The sequence below is a fragment of the Nanorana parkeri genome, unplaced genomic scaffold, assembly GCF_000935625.1.
Source record: "Nanorana parkeri isolate BGI_ZX_2015 unplaced genomic scaffold, ASM93562v1 scaffold2095, whole genome shotgun sequence".
NCBI classification, from domain to species: domain Eukaryota; kingdom Metazoa; phylum Chordata; class Amphibia; order Anura; family Dicroglossidae; genus Nanorana; species Nanorana parkeri.
In genome coordinates, this window is record NW_017308363.1 from 13,442 (window position 1) to 24,187 (window position 10,746).

General features: G+C 49.3%; 1 protein-coding gene across 1 annotated transcript in view; it reads left to right on the forward strand.

Moving 5' to 3' along the window:
• The window catches only part of LOC108800669 (RING finger protein 112-like), a 16,479-nt gene extending 10,875 nt beyond the window's left edge, over nucleotides 1–5,604 (forward strand). The window contains exons 7-12 of the mRNA XM_018572662.1: nucleotides 305–391; nucleotides 2,128–2,251; nucleotides 2,607–2,737; nucleotides 3,762–3,815; nucleotides 4,401–4,475; nucleotides 5,196–5,604. Of these exons, the coding sequence (XP_018428164.1) occupies nucleotides 305–391; nucleotides 2,128–2,251; nucleotides 2,607–2,737; nucleotides 3,762–3,815; nucleotides 4,401–4,475; nucleotides 5,196–5,597 (873 nt within the window). The 3' untranslated portion in view covers nucleotides 5,598–5,604. The remainder of the gene's footprint in view (nucleotides 1–304; nucleotides 392–2,127; nucleotides 2,252–2,606; nucleotides 2,738–3,761; nucleotides 3,816–4,400; nucleotides 4,476–5,195) is intronic.
• Nucleotides 5,605–10,746: the final 5,142 nt, after the last annotated feature.

Sequence of the window (10,746 nt, forward strand, 5' to 3'; positions counted from 1 at the left end):
TTTTATATGGGGGAGGACATTTCCCTCCCCATATGCTGAGTCCCTGAACCATTAATGGCTCTGGCCACGCAGGGATGCAGTGAGGGAGTTTGCTGGAGTAAATATTACTGCCTAGGGGTGGAGGGGGGGCATCTTTAGACACTGACACTTTGACTTGCATGGGCATATAACGGTGTCTCTTCAAACTATACTTTATTAGAGAAATATCCAACTAGTTTATGACCAGCTTAACTATAAAGAAAAAGGTCTAAAATGAACCCAGAAATAGTTTCCCATTGGAATTAAATTAATTTTCTCTTTTTAGTATCTGGATATTCTGATCGGGGATTGGCATGACTCCATTAATTGCGGCAGAGACGCGGCCCGTTTCTATATTAATCGTGAAATTGAGGTAAATTCTTCTACTTCTCTTATTTCTGGCGTGATCTGTACACAATCCCGGTCCTCTGATGTCCGTGTCCTGTCTGTCTAAACAGATAATATGTTGTTTCTCTATTGCTATTCACGTGAAGAAGCCTTTCCATATGAGGGGGTGGAACCTTTAGGGGCAAAGAAGAGCGCCCCCTTGTCATCTCCAATTATCTTAATGACTGTAGGTTATTGGAGAGGCTCATGCAGCATGGTGGGAGCTCCTATAAGGCACATCCATGTTGTAGATGATCGAGATGAGTTCACAATATTTTCTTACACATGCCTTCCTTTAGACCAGCGTTCCCTCCATTTTTGCCATTATAGGAGAACTATGGGGTCAGTGCTTTTCCCCATAGTTCTCCTAAGGATCATGGGAGAACACAAACTAGCGTCCTCCCGTCACCCTAAGCTCAGTATACCGCATGCTACAGCTTGCGGTATACTGAGACGCCGCAGCCAGGACGGATCCCGGCATCGCTGTCGAGATCCACCCAGCTGTGGGATTGACAGCTGGCTCTGCCTATCCAGAAGCAGAGGCAGCTGTGCCCGCCCCCTCCCACGTCCATTCCGCCAGTCAGCGCTGGAGGATCGGAGCGGGGAGGGGTAATCCCTGCTGGGAGCCGACCTGTGACAGTTTCATTGTCACAGGTTGGCTCAGATTATGAGGCTGAGTGAAAATCACTTGCCTCATAGTTCTCCTTTTAACTGCCAAGCTTACGGCTATAAAGCCTCCAATGTGAGGACCCCCTGAGGACTCCCGCTACCTAGGCTGACCTGCTTCTTCTGGAAACCCAGAACTGGTGTAAAATGCCTTGTAATGCTAAGCTGGGGGAGATGGGGGAACAGCAATTCCCTGATTACCTCTGTGTGCGGTGAACCTGGAAGTGCTCAGCGTCTGGGAACTGTCATTAAAAACACCGCTCATGGCCTGCCTGTGATTTGACCCCACAAAAGCTGAGGTGATAGCCAATTATAGGTGTATCAGCCTTTTGCAGCCCCTGTACAGCTGAGCTCACAGTGGTGATGGGGAAGGAGCACAGGAGTGAATCAGTTCATGTGATGACCGGGGCTCGGATTTCCCACAAGGCAAACCAAGGCCTGGCCTTGGGGCAGCAGGCAGTAGAGGGGCAGCAGGGGTGTGGAATACCTATCTCCCGATGCCTGGGACATGCATTGCTGGGCGGGTAGTTGTTTTCTACAGTTAGCCCTGTTTTGGTCAAGCAGAGCTAAATGTACAGTGGGGAAGCCTCCACTTCTTTTGTACAAGTGATCTCTGCGATGTCGCCAAGATCACTTGTAAGCAGCCTGCAGGTCTGCCATTCTCCATGGGGAGTTGGTGGGTATTGAGGAACCTGGCCTTCGGGGCAGCAGAGAGAGTAAACCTGGCCCTGGTGATGACATGAGGCATGCTGATTGGAAGAGAAAGCAGTGTGATGGAGAGATGAGCTCAACACTGTGCTCCTTCTCCCTTCAATCTCTAGTCACATGCTGGGGATGGGTCCGGGGTGACCTGGGCACAAAGGAAGTGGGTTGCATAATGCTGACCATCTGACTGAGGGCATCTAGAGGCAGAAAGAAGTACTGCAGGGGAAATCTCTGGATTGGAATTTTGCAGCTTTTCATATATTATCTTTTCATGGGCTATTCATTTCAATGTTATTTTTGTGCTGCTCTAAGCCAGTGTTGTCACACAATTGTCTCTCTCCCCCCCGACAGAAGCTCCAGAAGGGCTGCAATTACCCAAAAGTTTTATGGGGCTTGAAAAGCAGTCACACCCGCTGTTTCTTGCTCCCCCATCCGGGCAAAGGGATAACAGGAGAGGGACAGGGACGACTTCAAGGTAATGACCCCTCCCATGGCGCCTAGTGATCACTGTACTGTATACTTGGTTTTGATAGGAATGGAGATATTACCACAAGTGTTCTGAATACAAAAAGCAATAAAGATATTTTTAGATTGAACCATTTTTTAGGACCCATCAGAAGACCTTTCCGTGTTCTATGGGGTCATTGTGGCAGCATGGTGTGTCGTGGCCGGTCTGGTCTGATGGAGATCTCCAGTAGAATGACACAATGTTCAGATTATAATAGTAATGGTCGTCTTCCCTGATCTCAGGCTTGGTTCTGGGTCAGATGGTCCTCCTCCGGAATTATAACTGCCCTCTCTTCTGTTTGCCCCTCCCCCCCCCCCAACAGATATGGATGAAGACTTCCAAGAGAACCTGCGCACATTCATAGTGGACGTGGTGAAAGGCGTGTGGCACCGCACTAAGATGGACCGGACCGGGGGTGCCCTCTCCAGCGCACACCTTCCCGCCTTGCTGCAGGTGAATAGGAAGACGCTCTACGTTTATGTCAAAGAATAAGGACCCACTTATTCTTCCCCCCCATTGGGCAGTTTGCTCCCATTGCATCATGGGATCTAGCATTCTTCAATGGAGAGCCCAGCAATCCCCTATTATGCCTTCATGACAGGGCCCCTTTAATTATTATGGGTGTACCCAGAAGGGTAGAAGATTGAGGATTACCCCAAAAAATATCAATTTTATATAAAATAATGATAATATAAATAATATTAGTAAGGGCCCATTGACCCTATCACATTGCAGTAACGTTACTTGCCTAGGAGCGATGCGGTGACATTAGTTTTGAATGGCACCCCAGTGCGCCATGCTGAGGGATGTACGTTGTGGTGCAGCGCGCTTCCAGAATTGGTGCATTTATGGTGAGTTGGCAGCCCATCATTTTGATCTCAAAGCGGCACTCGGCATAACGCAAGTCAACGCTCCGTAGTGCTCTAAACAGTGACGTGCGGTACCTCTGGTTCCAGGTGAGGCATTCCCCAGCCTCGACCCCAGCACGTCCCGCCGTTTGAAGCCCCACCCCCAACCCGGTCCCCAAGCTGTGTGGGGAGGAGACAGGGAGGATCCCTCACTTGCTCATCACTGCTGAGGCATTCACTGCTTGCCATTCGTGTACGTTTGAGCCCCATAGAGTTCGATGGGACCTTCTCCGATTGCCTCCAGCCTCAGCATACAGCCCCATAGAAACCCATGGGGCTGTAATACCCAAGTCCACTCAGGTTTTGAAGGTCTTCATTACCCCGGGACTTGGAAGGGTTAATACTACCACATGCATTTCTATAGGACCGTCTCTGATTGTCTGCAGCCTTGGGACGCAGCCCTAATAAAGTCTATGGGACTGCAAAGCACAGGTGAGGTCTGGTCACGAAGGTCTTCATCACCCCCCGGGACTTGGAAGGGTTCATATGACCAGATGCCCCTTTTGTAAGACAGCTGCAGCCTGTTGTGATCCCGGGGTAATATTCTGGATTTTCATTTCTCCATCTAGGAATTTGTTGACGTTCTTGAGCGGCAAAAATACGGCTTCTCAACACCAATGGAGGTAAGGCGCCATTTCATTAAATAAAGAAGCCACACCATAGCTTTTGTCCTTGCCGTGGCTCATACTACACGGAGATTGCTCTCCTCTGATTGGACTGCAGTCAGGAGAGGAGCGTAAGAGAGGTGCCTAAAGGAGGACCCCGATAGAGGAGTGTAAGGGAGGAGCATAAGAGAGTGACTACGGGAGGAGCGTAAAGGTGGAGCGTAAAGGTGGAGCGTAAGAGAGGGACGTAAGGGAGGAGCATAAGAAGTATGTAAGGGAGGAGCCTAAAGAAGTATGTAAAGGAGGAGCCTAAGAGAAGAGTGCAAAAGAGGAGCTTGAAAGCGGAGTGTAAGAGAGAAGGGTAAGCGAGGAGCACAAGAGAGGGATGTAAGGGAGGAGCCTAAATAATTATGTAAGGGTGGAGAGGTAAAGGAGTAGTGTAAGGCAAGAGCCTAAGAGAGGAGCATAAGAGAGGAACCCAGGTTTTTTCTCAGTTGTTGGACCCCATGAGGAAAATGACATCAGAATTTGGGATGAGGCGATTGGTTACTTGCCACCTACGATGACATAGCACCATCTCTCACTCGCAGTTCTCTCTTTCAGATGTTTTATGTTATTAAGAACCAGAAGATCCTGGAGAACATCAAGATGGAGCTGGCCGAATTCCTCAGTAATCGGGTGAGTGACGACATCCAAGAAAAATCTATGATGGTTTGGTCATGTGACCTATGGTCACATGGGCTCAGGAGATCCTGAGATGTTTAAAGGAGGGCTCCAGGTAAAACACAGAGTTGGCAGAAGCCGGGTCACTAAGGCTGCCCATAGACATTGGAGGAGGTTTGGGAACATCTGACCGGCCTCAGTGTATTCATTCTGTACTTATGTAACTAACCTGTAGGTTCGGCTGGTGTCCTTTTAATGATTTATACACTATCTTCTCCTCCCAAGAGCCCTCAGTCCTGATGCAAGCAGTGGGCCGGCTCTTGGGAGGAGTTATGCAAATACCAAAATGCCATGAAGGGTGGGTGAGGTCCACATGTGATTCTGAGCCACCATGATTAAAATAACTGATATCCAATTAATGTAAGGGACAGGGACAATCCTCCAGCCAGGAAATGAGGCGGGCTCTCTCTGACTTGCTGCAGCTTCTAATGCACATTGTGGGACGCTCAGAGTGTGCGGAGATATCAGAGGAAGCCATTTCAGTCCAGGAGAGGAGCCGGTACAATTGGGCAAGACTGAAGGGAAGGATGGAGGTCAGATATAAGTCTTAAGGGAAGGATGGAGGTCAGAAAGAAGACTGAAGGGAAGGACGGAGGTCAGATAGAAGACTGAAGGGCAGGCCGGGGTTCAGATTTAATCTCTTCACAAGCTTGTATTGTTTTGTTTCGTCTCCAGCCTTCCCACCTCTTGCCATCCACCATGAGAACCCTCGTCTCCGAGAAGATGGAGGAACTGACCAAGAAGTTCACCGACTCCTTTCTGGGTCCCAACACAGCCCACCACACCAACCTGCTGGGGGAGCTGGAGACGCACCTGCAGGAAGAACTGGAGAAGTTCTGTTCTGGGTACACTACGCGTTTCACCTGTAACGCCATCGGACTGGGCCTGACGGCGGGCGTCGGGTTGTACGGAGTGGTTGGCGCCGCCGCCGCCAGGGGCACCGTCATCCTGGCCTCGCAGCCAGCTGTAGCCGTGGCAGAAAGCGCCGTCGCCAGGTCGGTGGCCACAGGCACTGTGACCCTGCTGAAGGATGGACTGTCCGCCCTGGTGGGGCGATTTTTCCGAGGTGGCCTTTAACGCATGATGGCGGGGTGACTGCACGCTAAATACAATTCCCAGAATCCTTTGCTGTGCTTACAGGGGCTGATTATAAAGGAAATATCACCTTCTCATCATTGTAATCGACATTTTAAGGGAACGTAAAACTCAAAAACATCCTTAAAGCCGACCTACAATCAGAAATGTTTTTCATGTTAAAGTGACATTAAAGGCAAAGTCCCCCCCCCCCTCCCCCTCCCCATGTTCATTAAAGCACTTACCTTCAATGATGTTTCTTTATCTGGTCATCTTCTTCCTTCCTGTCCTTTTCAGCCTTCTCTCCAGCGCTGTCTCCTCAGTCCTTGCTGGCACTTCCTGTCCCACGGTGTCCGCATGCGGGTGCACGCCATCCATAGACTTACCTTGTGCCTCTCCTCCGCCTCCCGGCTGAAAATCCGAACTGCGCATGCGCCTGCAAGTAACAGATGATGTGGATTGGAGCGACGTTCACCATATTTATTCCCAGATCATTGTTGTACAAATCATTCTGAATGGAGAAAGCTGGTCGGATGTCCAGTGAAACGTCTTCAAGAAGAATACAGCAAGTCCAGTTGCCTTGACTTATTGGTTACAGATAGACCGTGACCTGGATGAATGAGAACCTTCACAGACAAGAGGCTCCTGAATTGTGTCTCGGTGCTCCCTTGAAGGTTGCGGCCTCATTTGTCCATGCAATGAAAGGTCACAACCCAACAATGGCCTTCAAACTACAAGAGTGTTATCACATGAAAAGCAGGAAAGCCGTCAGGCTGCCCTTGGGTGTGGCAGGGGTATAGCTCAGCGGCAGAGCATTCAACTGAGAGGTCCCCGGTTCAATTCCAGGTGCCCCCTTGAAGGTTCTATCCTTGTCTATCCTTCATATTTAAACAATGGCCTGCATATGTCTGGGTGTGGAAGTCGGTTTATTGGTCACCACTGGATGGTCAGTAAGTGCTTTTGGGGCAACAGTGGAACTGGGAACCCTACACAGGCTAGGAGGACACAGTTCATTCAGGGGCTTCTTTGAGGCTGAGCACTACATTTGGAAAAGGTTGAGCATGAGATCCCTAATTCAAGTCTGGGTGCTCCCTGGAAGGCTACAGTCCCATTTGTATCTGCAATATAAGGTCATGTGTGGGATTATAGCTCAGTGGTAGAGCATTCAACTGCAGATTGAGAGATCTCTGGTTCCCCCTGCAAGGTATGATCTCTCTTTATATCGTCGATGAAAGGTTGGGTCATTGGTTGCAGGATGACCTGTAAATTTGTTTTTAGGAAGATTGTAATCAATGAGAAAGGAAACCAGTTCAAAATGCATAGCTACAGCCAAGGGGGTATAGCTCAGTGGCAGAGCATTCAACTGCAGATTTAGAAGGCCCTGCTTCAATTCCAGGTGCCCCCTTGAAGGTTCTATCCTTGTAGCTTTGGAATGAAACATCACAACCCTTCATTGAAGCAACGGCCTGCATATGTCTGGGTGTGGAAGTCGGTTTATTGGTCACCACTGGATGGTCAGTAAGTGCGTTTGGGGCAATTGTGGAACTGTGAACCCTACACAGGCTAGGAGGACGCAGTTCATTCAGGGGCTCCTTTGGGGGTGAGCGCTACATTTGGAAAAGGTTAAACATTCAACTGCTGGTCCAGAGATCCCTCATTCAAATCTGCGCGCCCCCTGGAAGGCTGCAGTCTCATGTGTCTCTCCAATGTGAGGTCATCTCTGGGACTATATCTCAGTGGTAGAGCATTCAACTGCAGATTGAGAGGTCTCCAGTACATATCCTGGTTCCCCCTGTATCACCTTCAAGGTGGTGGCCGGACGACCTGCAAATTAGTTTTTTTGGAAGATTGTAATCAATGAGAAACAGTTCAAAATGCATAGCTATGGCCAAGGGGGTACAGCTCAGTGGCAGAGCATTTAACTGCATACCAAGAGGTCCCTGGTTCAAATCTGGGTGCCCCCTGGAAAACATGCCCTTGAAGAAACATCCAAAAACTGTGGTGAAACTGAATTTGAGGGGATATAGCTCAGTGGCAAAGCCTAAGCAAACCAAGAGGTCTCTCTCCCAAAGTCAACCCTGTTCTAGGCTGACAACACTCACTGTACTCTATCTATAGAGAAGCAGTGTTGTCACCTCCTAGGACAAGAAGTGTGTTAGGACTGCAGAACACCATTCTTCTCATCCCCATAACATAGGGAGCAGGGGTGTGCTGTGGTCCACAGAGATGGATGAGAACAATTCAACTGAGAGAACAGCTCAAAAGATTTCTGGCGGGATCAACAGGTATTTTTCTCACAGACCGAATGGGAGCAAAGAATAGAAGTTCATCCTTAGGTCTTATTTTACACATAACCCCCATTAGAAATCCTAATGCCGGAACAAAGGGGACATTTCCTGGGCTTCTTGGTCATGTGATGATTGTGATTGGTTGTCACAGTGATCACATGATCAAGAGCCCATTCTACCACCTCCCAATTGTTGCTCTGTGAGAGGGAGCTGTTGATGATCACAGTGCATGAGCGTCACATACTGTATATGTGGCGGCACGGGATAAAGCCCACCTCTGCCATATATATGTTGTAGCAGTGCGTGGCAATGCCAGGGTGTCACCCAGGTCTCTCAGCCAGGGGGGCTGAGCAGTTCCAGAAAGTGCAAACGTTTACTGGGAAAGAGCCGGCTTTGAATGTTCTTCCCAGGTTTTCCGGATTTGGCACGGGTTCCTGGAACTGGGAGATTTCAAAGAGCATTGGGAGGGATGAAATCTCCATTCCTGGGTCCAGGCTTTAGTGGCAGCCAGCACCTGATTGTGCACCTGTGTGCATCCCTCATGAGGAGGGTGCATCCCTCATGAGGAGGGTGCTGGAGTGTGTTCAGGGCTCCTGCTGGGAAGAGGGACAGGTGGTGTCTCGGAGTCAGGCGGACTCCACCCAGAAGCCAGGAGGCTGTGTATGTGTTGGAGGCTGGAAGGCCTAGAGAGGCTGATAGAGCCAGGCACCCAAGGTGTATGGGTGTGAAATCAAAGGCTGCTCAAAGTGCCCAGTGTATTCCTGAAGAGATCCTGTTGAGGAAAACAGTAAGGTCCTGGGACTCGGACACTGAACAGGATAACCTGTGAAGGGTGAGCATTGGTGAGCCCATATCTGTTATATGCTGCAGCAAGCTATTAATGTTGGACTTCATTTACTGTCTGCCTTTTGAACAGAAAATAAAGACGTTTTGTTAATGGAAAAGCCTGTGCGAGTGCTCTGTGAGCTCCCCAATATCACAATGTATACACCCGGCGGGATGGGGTTGAAAAACACCCACAATTTTTTTACCTTCCCCATTGACTTCAATGCATTTTGCCAAAATTTTGCAAAAATCTTCTGATTTTCCCTAAATTTGGGGGGTAAACTCGCCGGTCATTGGCTGTCGGCTGTCTGGACGGTGAAGTCCATCTACACACTATACAATGGCAAAGCTGATGTGTTCTGAAAGCATCCGGCCGACATCTGGATTGTATTAGGGGGCACACAGCGACTCCGCGTCCTGGACGCCTTGCCAATGATTCGAATGTACCCAACAGATCAGACGGAGACAACGATCACCAAACCCGGCATGTGGACTCCATTAGACAATTCCTCTTGTTGGATCTCTACAAATATAACCCAACCAGATAACATGGAGGGACGGTGACAACGTTACATGAAGTCAGAGCCGGGATTTCCTATGAAGGCGGCTGATAACGTACTGACAATGCCGCACAATGGAGAGCAGAGAGTGTCGCCCTCTAGTGGAAGGAATGGAGACTCGTCTGTACCAGATTTCAGCTTGTAGAGAGCAACATGTATAGGGATTGATGTTCCCTACAACACAAAACCCCTAACCGTCACACACTACTATTATTATTATACATGTATATAGCTCTGACATATACCGCAGTGCGGTACAGAGATCACTGAGGCAGTCACATCAGTCTCTGTACAGAGGAGCTCACACTCTAATGTCCCCCTCCCCCACAGTCACATCAGTCTCTGTACAGAGGAGCTTACACTCTAATGTCCCCCCCACAGTCACATCAGTCTCTGTACAGAGGAGCTTACACTCTAATGTTCCCCTCCCCCCACAGTAACATCAGTCTCTGTACAGAGGAGCTTACACTCTAATGTCCCCCCACAGTCACATCAGTCTCTGTACAGAGGAGCTTACACTCTAATGTCCCCCCACAGTCACACACTATTATTATACATGTATACATATTATGTATATATAGTGAATGTTGCAGCCGCCATCGCTGGCCCTCAATACTCGTCCTTCTCAGATAATGAATCCTCCATTGTACACATTGTGCGGCATGTGCGGCATGTTGGACTTCCTCTCCAGCACCCCCGGCATGGCACATTGTAGTAATGAAAGGCAGACAATGGTTGGATCTGGGCTCGGAATGAGCTTGGATACTTTCCTGTTCCTGAATTGGATATGGCCCTATGGGTTTGTTTGTCAGATGGCGTCTTTGATTGTGTGTCTGTGTACTAATGTATAGAGCGATGGTGTGTCTGTGTACTGACGTTCAGACTTGGCCCCGCTGTTTAGTCTGTGGACGCTGGGCTGCCTTCCCAGACACTTGGATACTCCAATCTCATTACATCATATTGTACAGAGGGGGATCAGGCCCTCCACCCCCCTTGCTCTCCGCAGCCTGTACTGCATTATCCCATTAACTGTGTGAATACCGGACATATGACACATGTTATGTGCCTAACGTGTCGTTTGAGTTCCCGGCAGATGCCGAAGGGTTAAATAACCTGACTGGTTTCTGGCGATGATAGGTGATGAGATCTCCGTGCTGAGTCCCCAGGTTCGCACACCTGCCGTGGCCTTTACAAGGAGGTCCCGATCCCCCTGCTGGATTTCAGATTTATTTGATATTATGGGGAACGTAACAGGTGGAGTGAAAAGGATCCAACAAGGATGGGAGCGCAGCCTGGAAGTAGAAGGATGGGAGCGCAGCCTGGAAGTAGAAGGATGGGAGCGCAGCCTGGAAGTAGAAGGATGGGAGCGCAGCCTGGAAGTAGAAGGATGGGAGCGCAACCTGGAAGTAGAAGGATGGGAGCGCAGCCTGGAAGTAGAAGGATGGGAGCGCAGCCTGGAAGTAGAAGGATGGGAGCGCA